The 16,358-nt window shown below is 44.1% G+C and overlaps 1 protein-coding gene across 6 annotated transcripts in view; it reads left to right on the forward strand.

Moving 5' to 3' along the window:
• The window catches only part of OSBPL5 (oxysterol binding protein like 5), a 174,126-nt gene extending 157,787 nt beyond the window's left edge, over positions 1 to 16,339 (forward strand). For all 6 annotated transcript variants that reach the window (XM_054635593.2, XM_077179915.1, XM_077179914.1 and 3 more), the window contains 9 exons: positions 1,477 to 1,575; positions 2,780 to 2,877; positions 4,843 to 4,932; positions 7,097 to 7,233; positions 11,168 to 11,353; positions 11,875 to 12,013; positions 13,202 to 13,319; positions 13,920 to 14,022; positions 14,992 to 16,339. In XM_054635593.2, coding sequence (XP_054491568.1) covers positions 1,477 to 1,575; positions 2,780 to 2,877; positions 4,843 to 4,932; positions 7,097 to 7,233; positions 11,168 to 11,353; positions 11,875 to 12,013; positions 13,202 to 13,319; positions 13,920 to 14,022; positions 14,992 to 15,127 — 1,106 coding nt within the window. In that variant the 3' untranslated portion in view covers positions 15,128 to 16,339. The remainder of the gene's footprint in view (positions 1 to 1,476; positions 1,576 to 2,779; positions 2,878 to 4,842; positions 4,933 to 7,096; positions 7,234 to 11,167; positions 11,354 to 11,874; positions 12,014 to 13,201; positions 13,320 to 13,919; positions 14,023 to 14,991) is intronic.
• The last annotated feature ends 19 nt before the right edge of the window (positions 16,340 to 16,358 follow it).

Genomic DNA, 16,358 nt, shown 5'->3' on the forward strand with positions numbered 1-16,358 from the left:
AGTTTTGGTTTGTTTTTCGATCATCCCTGAGTGTGTTGAGAGTTAAGAGCTAAGAAATGGTTGACAATTCTATCACCAGGATAGCCAAAGTCCTTGTCTTGGCTCTCCTGGGTCTTCCCCATTGCCACCATTTCAGTGTGACACCACTCTGATGTTAAAAGAAATAAAAAAATCAGAGAGAAAGATTGAGAGCTTTAAAAATCTGGTTTTCAGAAGGCAAAGGCTCACAATAATATATGGGATTGTCAGTATGCACTTGGTATGTGCTTATGGATGAGTTACGTTTCAGCTCTCTGGCACTCAGCCAACAAACACAAAAGTCTCTGAATAGATTTGCACCTTTATCTGGCTCCCAGAGTCCTGTGGGGTTGAAGCCCAGACCTTCAAAATGTTCTCCAGTCATTTAATATCAATGGAAACAGCACAACTCTAGTCTCTGAAACACTGTTGCTGTTTGAAATCAGTGTTTTGTTTAGACAAACATTTCGTAACTACTGTCCTCTGCTGAGTGTGTTTGCCAAAACACTTTAAGATAGTCTTTGCTGTCCTTCTGGCAATTTCATTTTTTATTTGGGATAATCCCCTGTTGCAGCAGACCTCTTGTTAGGGGTAGAAATGAGCCAAGACACAGAATCTCATTTAAAAATGTGAAAAGGATCCTGGTTTATTCTTCTTTATAACTTAGCCATCCTGACTGACTGCAGCAAGTTCCTGCTGCTGGCTTCTCTGGCAGACTCTGACTGTCAGAGAACATGGCTGCAAGTATTTCCTGCTGCCTCTGACCACAGGTTTTTACTGAGCTCGACTGTGACTGCAGGCTCCAACAGCAGGGTCTAACTCTGTCAGACCCAGACCGACCTCACAGCAGATCTTCTGTCGCAGCAGCTCTATTCCTTGTTTTGTTCTTCTTCCTCAGGGCTGCTCTATCTGCTCAAGGTCTTCTTCCTCTAGGCCTTCTTCCTCAAGGATCCCCCTGGCGGCCCAACTCAACTCTTTTATCACACTTATCTTTGTTAGTCACAGCTGCGACCCATTAAGGGCAAGGCTGTTCTTCTTTGGTAATTAGTACAACCTTTGTTCTGCTTTGGTAATTAGTTAAACTTTGGTAATTTGTACAACATTAGTACAATTTATCAGGGGCAAGGTTACTTGTAATCCCTTCTTCTACACCTACAATCCACAATCAGAAAAGTTGTGAGAAGTGGAGGACCTAAGAAACTTGTAAGCTCCCACTAATGACCTGTTAAATCTGCTTCTCTTTCTCTGAGAGGGGCTAAATGCCACAGCAAATAAAAGCTGCAGAGTTTGTTAGAACTGTCTGCCTCCAGCTGTGCATGATTTGCAGAGTCCTAAATTTTGAGCATTTCATCTCCTTTCATGAGTGACCTACATTTGAATGGAAATGTTTTTTCTAAAGTAGGAGGAGGGGCAAAGTGTAACATGACTTTTTAATGTGTATGTTTTTTTAAATTCTAGGCAACTCGCTTTCTGCATTGTTGGATGGGAAAGCAAAGCTTATGTTTCTAAGCAGAGGGGAAGAGTATATCATCACTATGCCATATGCCCACTGTAAAGGTAAGGTATGACTCTTCAAATAGGAAGCAAACAGAGTAACAAAATGGTGTCTTGCTGGCCAGCTTTGCACTGGCTCTCCCCTCTCAAGCAGCTGACAGCACAGGGCCTGGTAACTCCAGAGAGCCCCCCATGAGTCCCAGCACTCAACAGACCTTCAGTAATCCTCACTGAAGTCTTTCTGGTTTACCTGTGCACAGCCCAGGAGAGAATCAGGCCCATCAGTGTTAGTTTTCACACTATGCAGAAACAGAAAAATACTGCATATATGCACTGCAGATAAGATGAAAAGAACAAGACTACATTTCTGAGCTTCTTAAAAGTTTTTATTATGTTAACACTGAAATTGCTTGATATATTTTCTGGCTTTTTGAGAATAAAGGAAATTGCTGACTTCTCTTGCTATTTGTTTGTTACTCTAATCAGTGTACTTCTCAGAGTATGAGCTGCCTCAGTGAGGCTGGCTGCTGCTGCTGGTGAGGCTTTGCTCTGTGGAGCCAGTGTGTGCTGAGCCTGGGGCATGGCTGCTCATTCACTGCTCCTCAGGATGCTCTGTCTGCATCATTTTCACTGCAGAGTTAAAATCAGCAGTCAAATCCAATTTTGACTGCTGATTTTAACTCTGCAGTGAAAATTGAGTTGAGTATTTTTTAATTTGGCACTGACTTCTAAGTTTATATTTAGAAGGGCCTGGGTATCTGAAAACAGTAACCTCATAATATCATGATCTCTGTGAAGTATTCCTTTCCATAAATCTTCTTCTTACCAATTTTTCTTTTTCTGCAAAAGACCTTCAGCAAATGGTAAATGTATGTAAAATGTTCCCTCATGACTTCTAGTCACCCAGATTCTGGTGAATCCCATTACAGCTTCTCTCTTCAATCACCCTGAGAGAACTGACTGAGTCTGTTTAAACATGAGTGCGGTTGCACAACTTTATTTTTCCTGTCTCACTTTCAGCTTGTCACAGGTGCACCTGTGAGTCAAGCTATTTCCTAGCTGGTGTTAGAAATGGGGAATATGGACTCAGGGGGAGATTCTTCATGCTGATAGTAAACAGCCATTTCCTAGAGACCTCCAGTTCTGTCTTTTCAAAACTTTAAGCCAAGTGAAGAATTTCACAGTGTGTCAGCAAGTGCCAGGTTTACTTGAGAAAGCAGATTGCTTCCACTGAGGCCTCTCTTAAGCTTCTTTTTTTTCCTTTCAGGACTTTTATATGGTACCATGACAATGGAGCTTGGAGGGAAAGTTACCATTGACTGTGAGAAAACCAACCACAGGGCAGAACTGGAATTCAAGCTAAAGGTAAGATACAATAAAAATGGCCCATTTTGAGTGGGTCTCAGGCTTGCCCCTGTGCCCAGGCAGGGTTTGATAATTGATAATGTGAGCACCAGAGTGGGGCCTGCCTGGAGTGAAGGTGTCACCCTGCTGCTGGTTTTGTGTCCTTCAACTCAAACCAACCCCAGGAAGCCTTAGTTTTATATGACTTTTTCTGGCTACTTTTTCTGGCTAAATTTTGTTCTGAATGTTTGGCAATGACATCGTGGCTTCTACTTGAGGAGGGATAATTAGTTTTGCTTGCAAAATCTAGTGAGTGTACAAAAAACTTGGAGGCAAGTTAGGATGTGGATCTTTGGGGTAGCTCTCCAGCAGCCATCACATCTGTACTCGTACCTTGCAGGCGTTGTGGTGAGCTGCACCTTGTGTTTCTGAGGGCTGCAGGACCTTGCCCTGATGGCAAAGTGAGAGCCCATTGTCAGGAAGATAATTCTGAGTGGCTGGCACACTGGCAAGTCCTGCACTGAATTGTTCATGTAGCTAGTTCCTCCCCTGAAAAGCCTGGTGATAGAAATTCATGGTGTGCAGACAAAATGGTGAAATCTTTGAGCATTCCTGTTATTACATGGGTTAAAATTTAGGAGGGAAAGTGGCAACATGTAACTTTCTTTGGGCAGTTAACTTGATTTTTAAGAAGCATCCTTTTCTCTTCTGCTCCAAACAATTTCTTGCCTGAGCATAAAATGAAAGGAGAACTGAGATCTGCAGGACTTCAGAGTTGCAGCCTTAGCCAGGATAAATGTGAGAGATCACTGGAGTTAGGGGAATCTTTTGTTAACTGTGAGTTGTTTGAGGGCAATAATATTTTTGTGTCTTTATTTCCCCTACAAAGGGAACTCTTGCTCCCTGTCATTTGCACCTACTTGTCTTTAAAGCCTATTTTTCCAATAGGCCTGGTGTACTGGGTTGAGGCCATATTTCCCTGACTTGAGTGTCATCACAAACATAAAAACACTTCAGAGCCTAAAATGCTTCTTTTCTGGCTTGAAAACACTGTGATTCATCCAAACATGTTTCTGAAAGGTCCTGATGACATAATTTCATGCTCTGCTTTGAGTATTTCCTAGCTGACTATTTTAGTAGAACTGTGGGAAGTTGCAGGTAAACCCCTTAACTTTGTTTTTAATTTGGATATGTACCAGAGATTGATGTTTAAGATACATGTGATTATTATATGCATGGGTGTTGTGTGAAATTTGGGTCTATATTGTTATTTAACACACACACACACACAAAAGTTTGCACAAATGTTTTCAGAAAGTGCCTGCTAAAATGTCTGAAGAGGTGTGTTCTGTGAACAGAAGAGCTGCTCACACTCTCACTGGCATTTCCTGTGTTTGGCAGCCAGGAGATGGGTGGAATTTTCCATTGTTCTGGGATTTATTTATTTATTTTCCTTGACTCTGGAAATACCCTTTTTCTTTGGTTTGTGGGGGTTTTTTTGCTGTTCAGAGCTTCTTCACACTGGAGACTTGACACACATGATGTCACCAGCAGTGCCACGGTGCTGTTGCTATCCCATAAGCAGGAAGAGTCCCCACTGGTGCTGCTCCTTTTCTTTGGACAAGGGTGCAAAAGCTGTGATTCTGTACAGTGGGAAAGAGTTGTCCACATACACTTATCCTGATGTCTGGCTGACAATAAATAAGTGTATTTCCAAGAAAGATGAGATCTTGCACTCCTGAGTGTTAATGCACCTCAAGGCTTATCTCCCTATCTGCAACTGCAGTGTTTGTGGTATTACAAACAAAAGGAAGGGGGCACAATGTGAGACAGTCAAAATCCATGTTAGAATTCATTCTGCCTTTCTCCAGAAGTACTGTGAGTCAGCCAGTTGCACTTTCCTTCCCTCCTATTGCATCTCTGTTTGGCTCCCTTCCAGTCCTCACTAGACTGACCATGTTTGCTGTTTCTCTTGTCCCCTGACAGCCCTTCTTCGGTGGCAGCACAAGCATTAATCAGATCTCTGGGAAGATTAAATGTGGAGAAGAAGTGCTAGCGAGTCTCACTGGACACTGGGTAACATTTGATATTCGAAGTTGCTGGCAGGTTAGGAGCCTGTGGCTGCAGGGTTCGAGGGAGGGCTGGCAGCCCTTGGCAGGCTCCCTGCACTGGAATGGGCACTGGGAGGGCCCTGTCCTGCCTGTTCCCCCCAGCCCCAGGGCATGCTGGTGAGCACAGCCAGGGCCACCCCTCTTAATGTACCTCTGGAGCTCATTTACACTTCAGTAGTCCCATCCATCTGCAGTGAAAGGAGCACTGCACTCCCAGAGCCTGGGGAAGCTGGCAACAGTAAGGGGGTTCTCCATCAAAGGCAATGGGTCTGTATTTAGGGTCTGAGGCTTAGGGCAAGCACTGATGGCAGGAGGTAATGTGTACAAGGTGTGATTGCAAAGACCTTGAGGCTGCCTTTTGTCTGGTGTGTTCAGTACTTCCCCAGTTAGGCTGGGATTCAGGGAAGAACTTAGAGGGTTTTGAAATCATTGTTTTCACAGCAAACCTTTATGGTAGAAGACAGTTACTCCCCTGTTCATCAGCTGAGGGACAGAGACATGGATTTGGTGAGGCTGTTCTCTCTATGGCTAGCTCAGAACAGCCAGCAGGGCACTGGGCACCTTTGTGCACCCAGTATACACAAGTAATTCACTCAGAGACAACCTCAAGCCAAAATCCAACAACAATAAAGTTGCATAGTGAATGATGTAGTACACCCAGTATACACAAGTGGTTTACTCAGAGCCAGCCTCAAGCCAAAATCCAGAAAGAATAAAGTTTCATAGTGAATGGTGTAGTCCAATTTTGATTGGAACTCCTGGTACCTGAAACAAAAGCAGTGACCCTTGGCTTTGGGCTGGACATCTGGGTATTTCTCTGAGCAACATTTGGACATCTGCATCATAATTGCAGTTGGTCTGTGCTCTCTTGCCAGTCCATAGAAATTGCCACTTCTGAGACAAGATCTGTCTCATCTGAAGGAGGTATTTAAAGAAAGCCAGGTGAAAAGTGCCTGGATAAAGCCCTTACTATAGTGAGGTCCTAACCACAGTGTAGCCTTTGGTACTGGGCTTGTCCTGTCAGGCAATCTGTCTTTTTACATAAAAAGCTAATGACCATTTTGAAATTGGGAGATTTTCCCTTTCTAAGCATGTACAAGGGATTTGCTCCCTTCTGAGCTCCCTGTCCTGCAGGATGAGCCCTGTCAGTGGTGAGTTGTGCTGGGCTGTGGAGTACCTTGTCTGCAGTGGGTCCTGCCAACACCACCTGTGAGAGTCCATCATCCAGGGGCTCTCCTGAGCCTCAAGGTTGAGTGCTGCTCAGCTCTCAGCCTTCTGCTTTTACCCTCCTCCCTTGATCTTTGTCCTGGTTGTTAGTGGTGCACAAACTGCAGTGATGTATACGAGAAGTTAAATGGCTTTGGAATGGTGGCTCTGTAAGCTGCTGCTTGCAGCAGTGTGCTGTGAACAGAGCTGCCGTGCAGTGGGGTAGGGATGGTGTTGGTTCTCCTCCTTTCCCACTGGGAGTACTGGCCTGCTCTCCTGGCTTTTCTGACAGAAATCCTTGCACCTGAATTGTCCTTGCCTTGGGACCTGCAGACCCACCTGATCAAAGAAGGGAGGTAAATCCCAGTGCTCCTCAGTGCTAGGGTCACAGCAGCAGCTGAGTGCATGTATATATGCTTGTTAGAGATGCACGTAGTGGTACTTGATAATGCCTGCCTACCTCATCCTTTCCACAGTGGGGGTCTCTTGGGCACCTGGGATCAGTCCTGGCACTAGCATTTGGGAACATGGGAGAGGAAGTACTGAGGGAGACTTTGGAAAAGGGAGCTGGGGATCTTTTTTATATGTGCTGGGTGGGGAGGTGGGAAGAACAGTGTGAAAGAATAGTATCTTAGGGTTTCTGTGGGCACTCAGGTCTGGGGACAAGACTTAATAGAAGGAACCAGGTCCCTTTCTACTCTGATTAATAGTAAATGCAGCCACTATTTCTGGCAATGCCTTGCCTCATTCATTTCAGAAACTTTCAGGAAGTGTTCGATGAGATTTTATGGGATAGAGGAGGAAAGAAGCCTCCTAACCAACAGATATCCCTTATCATCATCCAGGAGCAGCTTCAATTTGTCAGGATTAATTTCTGCCTTTGTTTTCTGATTGTCATGGATGAATTTACTTTTCCTTCTCAGGATGGAGAAGTGCATATAAGCGAGCTGAAAAATGGGAGCACAGAAATGTTCTGGAACCCGACGAGCGAAGTGCGCAGGCAGAGGCTGAAGCGCCACATTGTGCTGTTTGAGGAGCAGACGGACTTTGAGTCAGAGAGGTGGGGAGCTCGGGGAACGTCTCACTGCTGCTTCTCTCATCAGCAGGGCTCCTCCAATTCCTCAGCACAGTCCTGGAAAGGCAGTGACCTGCTTTGTTGGCACATATTACCCAGCCATTTACCTGTTTCTTTCCAGACTATTAACTCTGGAGTATTTCCATGAAGTACAGCTCTAAAATCAAACTGGGCTGAGAAATAGTGGAGGCTACATTTTATCTGCTTAAAATAACAATTCTGCCTGGACTCCAGAGATCTCTGTAACTGCTGGAGCATTTTATAAAAGGGCAGGATGTCATCCTGAGGTTGGATACCTTGTTAAGAAGGGTTATTTCAACCACAAGCTCTTAAAGTACGTGTAGGAATTGTGGGAAGTCCTGGCATCCGCAGAGCAGTACTTTGAACCACATAACAGGATTTTATGAATGAATGTAATTAAACAGATGTTTAACCCTGCCTCATAATCTCAGCTGAGATCTCCAATGCAGTCTGCACCAGGCTTTGTAGGGTGATCTAGGTTACATAAAACAGGCACGTAACTTCGTGTCGAGTTTGACCCTGGTTGGATGCCAGTACCCAAGAAAGTCACTCACTCACTCTTTTCTGCAGCTGGACAGAGGAGAGAAAATTTAATTAAGCGTTCATGAGTTAAGGACTGCGAGAAGATAATTGTCAGTTACCATTGAGGGCAAAACAGGCCCAAGAATAAAATAAATTTATTGCTAAAAAAGTCAGACCAGGATAATGAGTTGTAAAATAAGCCCTTAAAAACACCTTCCCCCCACCCCTCCCTCCTTCACAGCTCTACCTCCTCCCCCAGTAGCACAAGGAGACAGGAGAGTGGGGGTTCCAGTCGATTCATCACCCATGGCTTTTCCTGCTGCTCAGGGAGAGGAGTCCTTCACTGCTGCACTGTGGAGTCCCTCCCACAGGATACAGTTCTCCATTAACTTCTCCAACATGGCTCCATCTCAGGAGCAGCAGCTACCTGCAAACTGCTGCAATGTGAGTCCATCCTACTGCAGCATGGATCACTCTTCCACAGGGTCCTTCATGGACAGGCTGCTCCACAGGCTGCAGAGGAATCTGGGCCCTGGCACCTGAAGCACCTCCTTCCTCTCCTTCTGCACTGACCTTGGTGTCTGCAGGACTGTTCCTCTCACATGTTCTCACCCTATTCTTCTCCAGTCACAATTAAAACTGTGCCACAACCTTTCTTTTGATTTCTTCCTCAGTATGTCATGAGAGAGGCATTACCCCCACCCCAGTGTTGTCCAGCAGCATGTCCATATTTGGAGCCATCAGGATTCTGCCAGATATTGTGGAAGCTTCTGGAGCTTTTCACAGAAGCCTCCTCTGTAGCACCCCTGTTGCCAAAAACCAGGCCATGCAAACCCAATACACTTAGAAAATGGAAGAAGTGAATAATGCACACTGTACAGTTGTTGAGCAAGAGTTGGGCAGAGTTATGTGGGGCTGGCTGGCTTTAATCAAATTAGTTGTGCTTCCTCTCCACTACAGTCAGCCAGCACCAGCCAAAATCCCAAGCCAGCACATGCAGTTGCTGCCTGGCTCTGCATCACGTTGTGCACTTCTCTGTGGACATCTGATTTTGGTGTTGCATCACATCACCCTAAAAAGATTCCCCTTTTTATAGGTAAAGAAAGGGATTGCATGAAAATAAAAACACACAAAAATTTAGTTTGGAAAGTGATGTCTCGGGTTTTAGCTTTTATATTTTTCAGATCTGTACTGCTTTAGTGTAGTACTTCTGAGCTTCACATTAGGGGAGGTTGAGCTCTCTTCACAGAGTACGTAGACAAAGCAATTCCTTCTCTATCTGGGGACCAAGGACAAATGATCCAAATTTCAGGCCCCAGAGCATAAACAACATGAACTGAAGAAGGGAAAACAAGGGAGATGGGACTTCATAAGTTAGTTATAATTGGACAATTAACTCCAATATGCAAATGGGCCAGAACTTATAAAAGTGAGAGACCCCATGAGCGGTCGTCCATTTTGTGACCATTTTGGTTCATCTTTGGTGTAGCCCTGGCTGGGCTCTTGTGCTGCCCAAGGTGTATCCATTGAGGCCTTCTAATAAATCCCTACTTTATTCTTTAATTCCATCTAGGTCTCTGTTCTAGGTGAGCCTTCACAAGAAATCAACAGCAGTGGGCATTATGAGCAATCAAGTCTGTATTTGTAACTTACAGAACAGATGTGTTAGCTCTGCAAAGCAGGGCAGATTGCAGTACATTTTTCTCTAAATCTTCAGAAGAAGATTCTTTAAAGGAGAATCTTGGTCTTGTGGGCAAAGAATCTCCAGTTCTCTGTTTACCAGAGTTGGCTCCCTTTGCTACATGAGAGATTAATAATGTTATGTGCATCCAAGGGAAGGAGGAATAAGGAAAAACAGACATTCCACCAAACTCCTTATTATGCTGACAGTTGCATGAATAAATTTCCCTCTAGTCCAGGTTATATTCTGCCTAAATTGCTTAGTCTTCCCTGCAGTGCTGCAAATCCCCTATTTTCACAATTGTTGGGGAATCTCTGAAGCTCATACTGTCATGCAGCTCACCATGGAGGGTCTCATTGTCTGACATATGCAACTCTTGATGGAGTAATTTTCCCTTGTCAAACAATCTTGTGCTGTCCCTCTAAGGTTTGTAGAATTAGGGGACTCACTCTTTACACCACTATATTCTTTAAGACAGGCTTTACACCACCAAAATATATTCTCAGGCTGTTATTTCACTCCTCCCTGCCCCATCCCCATCACTGAGTTTCTTTCCTTTGTTTCTGGGAGAAATTATTCATACACAGAAGTAGGGGAGTGACTTGTTAAAAATGAAAGGAAGGCATTGCTTTACATCCAGTTACTTATCTAAGAGGCTGCATTTTTGGAAGTGCTGTGTTAATGTATGGTGCTAGAAATATGATGAAAGCTTCAGGCTCACTTTTAAATTAAGAGCTTCACAGCAAGCTCCAAATTAAATGCAGTAATGAATTCATCTTCTAAATGGTGGATGGATGTTTTGTGGAGCTGGGAATAATGGAACAACTTGGATCTCCTGGGCACATTCTAAACACTAAAGCATACAGTAATATTTTGGGAGGGCTAGCTGCTAGTCTCAGAAGTATTTCCAATCTGAAATGAAGATTAAAGTGCTCTGATTAGAGGAACTATGGAGAGGCTGATCACAGCTTGGCTATAGTAAAAAAAAAAAAGGTAATTTTTCTCTGGTAGAAGGCAGATCCTCTCCCCAGGGCAGATGCTCAATGAGAACAGCTCATATGACAGATCACTTATTCTTTGGCAGCTGCAAACAAGTGTGAGTGAAAACCTGTGTTCATGCTTACAGCTTGTGAGCACGAGGACATGCTTGTTGCTTGTGGATTGCATCAGCTTCCTACAGATCTGGTTGTAAATCCTGTATAGGAGGTGCATGTACAGCTACAAGATGTGCACATAAGTTTGTTTTCCAGTGCTTCTAAACATTAAATATAAAGACTTGTTTTGGGGATAGACATTGACGCAAAGGCTTCTAAACAGAAATGCCTGAAAGGATGAGGAACAGAACAGATTCTCCATCAATCACCTCTAAAGAGGCCACAGATCCCAGTGAGTCGAACACAACTTCCTTATTACAGCAGCATAAGAATTCAATAAACAGACAGCACTGAAGAATTCAATAATTGTTGTAGGTGATGTTATCTGAGAGAAAGTTCCTTCAGCAGGTCACCCATACAGCATTCAGTGTTGCCTTTCTCAGTTTCTTTAACTTACCAGCTAAAAACAGAGGCTGAGCAATCCTGGTACAGTTCTGCTGGTGTGTCAATACACCCGACAAGTTTCTGCTCTAAAGTTCCAGCTGGCAAAATACATTGCTGGTTCTAAAGTGGTTTAACTTCCTTCCCTGATTATTCCTAGGCTTTGGCAGCATGTTACCAGTGCAATAAACAAAGGTGATCAGCACAAGGCGACGCAGGAGAAGTTTGTGCTGGAAGAAGAGCAGAGGAACGCTGCCCGGGAGCGGAGGGAAAGTGGCACGGAATGGAAACCGCTGCTGTTCCAGCACGATGCCGGGACCAACGAGTGGCGCTACAAATACGAGGAGTGAGTGCTGGGCTTGGGGTTCCCAACACATCTCGCTGCCTGAGTTCCCAGGGATGCAAGCAGGGCTACAGACCTGTCACTGGAGCCCTGCCATTCCCCAAAACTATGTCCAGAGCTTGCCCTTTGTGAGCTGCATGTCATCATTAGAATACATGTTCATGATACTAATTGGGAATAGCTGGAAATGAAGGGGTGGCAGTGGAAAATCCACTGTGTCATTGATGAAAATTCCTATTGCTGCAATGAAGTGCAAAGTCATTTAGCAGAGATTTTCTGCATTGTTCAGAGTAGAGTTAACAACTGTGCTCTCCTCCCTTGGGCAACAAGGGTAAAGCCTCTGGAGACTGAACCCCCTCACTTATTTCAAGGAGCTGTGAATGTGCAGGGAACTTTCTGTTAGTCCTGGAAAGTCTGGCTATTGTCAAGAATGATTGCCTGCCCTGATGCATGTGGAATTAGTGTATTGGGCTAATGTGGGATTCTTGCTTTTCTGATGAATTTTTCTCATTTGGTCTCAAAAGTCTAAGACCTTGGGATCCTTTGAACGACATTGCCCAATTTGAGAAGGATGGAATACTTCAGACAATGGAAAGACACTTATCCACAAGGATGTCAAACCACAAAGCAACATGCATAAACAATCAAATTACACGGCACAAGGTAAAAAGCCTGTCCTGGGGATTATCATTTTCTTTATGGTTGTTTAGATACACAGCTCTTTTTCTACAGCATTTTCATGTAAGCACAGCATAAGCTGAAAGTTTTGTTTTAGGTAAATACAGCTTGTGACTATAGACCTGCAGTATTATACCATTATTAGTTCCCAAGAATTGTAATTACTGATTGACTCATTCTATCAATTTTGGCATTTTTCTTCCACCCAATGCTAGTGACAGTGACTCTTACACTGAATTTTGCATATGACTGAGCTGAACTTTACTGTTAAGTGTTTCCAAAGCAGAAAACTTCCTGTAGGTTTTGCAGTACATAACTGAGACCCCTGATTTCAGTTTCAGTCTTTGCCATGAGCCTTTATCATTCACTCTCTCAGACAAGACAAGAAACATCTTTCCATCCTTTCCCTAATACAGAGATAATACTCTACTATTTCAGTGCTTCCATCTTTGGAGCAATACCTGTCATTCATAACACACTGCAAATGTAGAGCTTCTAAACTCTCTAAGTATAACCCATATTACACTGAAAAACTTGTGTCTTATTATCTACAGAGACTTTTCTTCTGTAATGCCCCACACTGGAATGTCTCTGATTCAGTGGGGAAGTTGGGGTTCATAACTGCTTTTCAGACCCTGTAGTGAGAAGTTTGAATTAATGTGTTTGGTTTACTCATCTGAGAGAGAGGGCAAAACTTTCCAAAGTGCATCAAGAAACTAGGCATAAAAATTCCATGATGCTTAGATCCTCCAAGCACCTTCTGAAAAATCATTGCCAGGGAAGTTGATTCTAATTTTTTCTTCTTTTCCAGTATTCTCTTATGTACCTGGCTGAGTTAGGTACACAACTCAGTAAAGGAACGATAAGGTTAATTCATAGTATGTATCAGTTAAAGCTACAAGAAGAATAATTTGGATAGATTTGTCTTAAGAACCTTACTTACCTTAATTTGGTCTAAGAATGTTGTCACTTGGGGAAATGCTTCTGAATGAGGCACATGTATAATATCCTTAAGTAGCTGCCAGAGTCCACTACTATGAGTTGCTGAGAATGTAATCAAACTTCACAATCTCATATTAATTTCCCAGCACCCCAAATTGTTTTGTTCAAAGCAATCACACACCTCTTCAATGTGATAGAGACTGAGTCATATCTAATCCCTGTTTTATCCAGAGGTCTGCCAAAGACTGCAGGCGCCGCAAAACCAGTGATCAGCCTTCCAACCACAGCCAGAACACAGAGAGCAGCTGTTCAACGCCAGAGTCAGTGCAGGAGCTCTCAGATGATGATGGCAAGTATCTGGGTGTCACTGGGTCAGGCTTTAATGTTCTTGCCTTGGTACTTTAATTCTTGAGCCAGCCCTGGGACGTTTCCCAGCCCAGTTAATACCATGGGCCAACAGCCCACAGGCAGCACAAGGAATGTTCTGCTTTTCTGTTCTCTGTATGTGCTGTTTCTGCCTTACAATGAGGACTTCCCAGCTCCTGGCAAAATTGGAAAAATACAGTGACATTCCAATCAACACATAGGAAACAGGCTATGTTTCTGTCTCTTTTCTCTGCCTTTGTTAGAGGTGACCTTGAATGTTTGAGGGAGTGAGCAGGTGTGAGCACTCCTTTCTCCTCCCCTCAGCTGAGGAGCATTGTTGACTGAGGAGCAAGCTGACTGAGAAGCACCCTGACCCCAGAGTCACAGGAGTGACCTGGATCTTACAGTGGCCTGGATCTTCTGGCTGGAAGATTCTGTTCCCTGTCTCCTCCCCATGTTTCCTCCTGAAAGTGTCCCCCCTAGCAGTGACAATTAGTTCACAGCCACCCACTTGCTGTGTTGTGTTTCACTACCACCAGAATGGTGATGCAAAACATAATTGTCCTTCAATACTTTGCCACAGGGTTTGAAAGCCTGTGCGCTCAGTGTGGGAAAGAAATGAACCACCTGAAGGAAATTCACTCAGCTGTCTTATCTCTACAGAAAGCCCAACAGGACATACACAGGTAACCATTTTCTGTCATCAAACAATGATTTTAATGGGCTTAAAATAACTGTGTGGCATTTAACTCCTTACTGTGGTCTTTAGAGTGTCTCTGTGAGCTGCAGGAGTGCAGTTCAAGTTGTTATAGATAAAGTAACCACTTATCATACCAGAAAGACAAACCCAGACTCTGCTTGAAACAGTTAACTTCCTCTTAACAGTTCCTGTCTGAGCAAAAAGCATCACCTCAGGATGGTATTCAACGCAAGGTACTCCTGACTGAGAAGGGCTGGGCCAGGCCCTGGCTAAAAATAAATCTCTCCCAGGCAAGAATATGTGGCCTTCTGATCCAGCATGTTAGGAACTTCCTCAGTTTGCAGGGTGTTTGTTCTGAAAAACTGGGCTCCATGGAGAAAAGCACTAAACTCCAGTTTTTTGTACAAGTTGCTGGTTGCCATCTGAGGGATACAGTAACCACATCTGGTGCTGACAGAGGGCTTTGCCCTGCAGACTCCTGCGGGGAGGAATTAACTGCTAGTTCAGCTCCAGGGAGCCCTGCTGATTCCCCTCTGTATCAGGAGTATTATCCAGCCCTGCCAAGGCTTCTGTGGGGTGGGATCACACATGACGCCTACCATTTCTGGATGCCAGAGTCATTGGTTATATGGTTTTAGCTTCACTGTAGCTCCTGGGGGTGTCCAGGGCAGGTTTGGGAAGGCTAGGGCACAGGTTAAACTCACAGGGCTATGAGTGAGTGCTGGATGAAGAGATTTTTTGGGGTTTGTGCCCTTCCCATGCCAACCAGCTGCAGCCAGAAGCACTAATCTTCCTGTTAAAAAGGGAGGCAAAGTCTGGGGGGGCACACTGCTCTGCCTCTGAGGGTGTCATCAAAGTGCAGGGTTCCCTCGTGGTGTGGGAGCTCTGGGTATGCACACATGTGAAGGCACACTTCTCTCCAACACACAAATAATCATGTTGCTTTCTTTTGCAGAAATCTCAGCGCTCTGAACAAAAAGTCCTTCCACAGGAAGGCCTCTTCTGAAAGCTTCCTCCTGGACTCTCGCTGTTGGTTTCTCCTCTGCATCTTTCTTACATGTCAACTCTTCATTAATTATGTCTTCAAATAAAATCACTACATTTGGCAGCAATAATGATCACTGGCTGCAGGAGGGGGCCACTCGCGCAAGGAGCCCAGCGAGGCACCAAAGCACTTTAGAACCAACACGGCAGAGGTGGAAGGAAGTGGAAAAACGAGGTTAAAAAGGGACCTAGGAACCTGCAAAACTTTGTTCCTGCAGATTATGTCATTTTTTGCCTTTTACATGTACATCTTCAAGGACCTCTTAACCTGTATGGGCCTTAATGCTGAAGCCAAATGTAGCTTTAATTGTGCAATTTGTTTTCTATGTTTTGTCATTTTCTGATGCAATTAATAATTACCCAGCAGTATTGGTAACCCCAAAATGGTAATCACCTCAACATTTTGGAAAAGTCATGGTGGCCTGGGTCATAGCTCCAGGAGTGAGGAAGAGCAGTTGGGGAGCTGTAAAGAACTGTTGTCCACGGTGCCTGTCCGGCTGCCTTTAATTACAGGAGGGAGTTGATGTTGGTCCAAAAAATCCAGTATACCTGGGGTATTAAGTCATGATCTGTTTAGTCAGCCCATGCAGAATGGAACCTCAGGATGTGTTTTATTTTCCATTCCACAGAAACTGTAAATACACACAATTTCCTAGAGTCATTCTGCTTTAGGAAATGGGAAGTATCCAGTGGAAGCTCCTTGTCTGGTTACGGAGCTGACTGGTGTCCTGGGCCTGGCCCTTCGAGGGTGATGTCAGACACGCACGCCTGTTGTAAAACCTGGTCACTTACTATTATTGTTATTATTTGCTATACGGCTGTTTTATAATATCACACACTAGCATTGTAGAGAGAAATCCACTGCCCCAGCATAGGTGAGGAGGATGGGAGCGATGTAGGTGTACGTGTGTTCGGTCTTAGGCACATTTATTGTCAAAGGTCAGGAAAGAGGGAGGGTTTTGCCACTGCATTGTTCAACCCTGTTAATAGTCTTCCTATTTTACACCATTTTTTAAAGATTTGCAATATTTTCTGTAGACTGCAGACAATACTAAGCCTTTCTTTTCTGGCCTGAAGTAGTTCCAAGTGGTAAGTACTGCTATATATACAGCCTTAAAATACTTAGTGGTGGTGCCAGTCTGGGCTATCTTTCAATGTAAATGTTTCCAGATTTTTAAGTACATTCCTCGTCATATTCCCCAGTTAGGGGAAACCTGTTTGTGCTTGATATGTTGAAATAAAACTACACACAACTTTCAGTGGCAGTCTATCTGACAA

This window comes from Agelaius phoeniceus, chromosome 6 (genome assembly GCF_051311805.1).
Source record: "Agelaius phoeniceus isolate bAgePho1 chromosome 6, bAgePho1.hap1, whole genome shotgun sequence".
NCBI lineage: Eukaryota > Metazoa > Chordata > Aves > Passeriformes > Icteridae > Agelaius > Agelaius phoeniceus.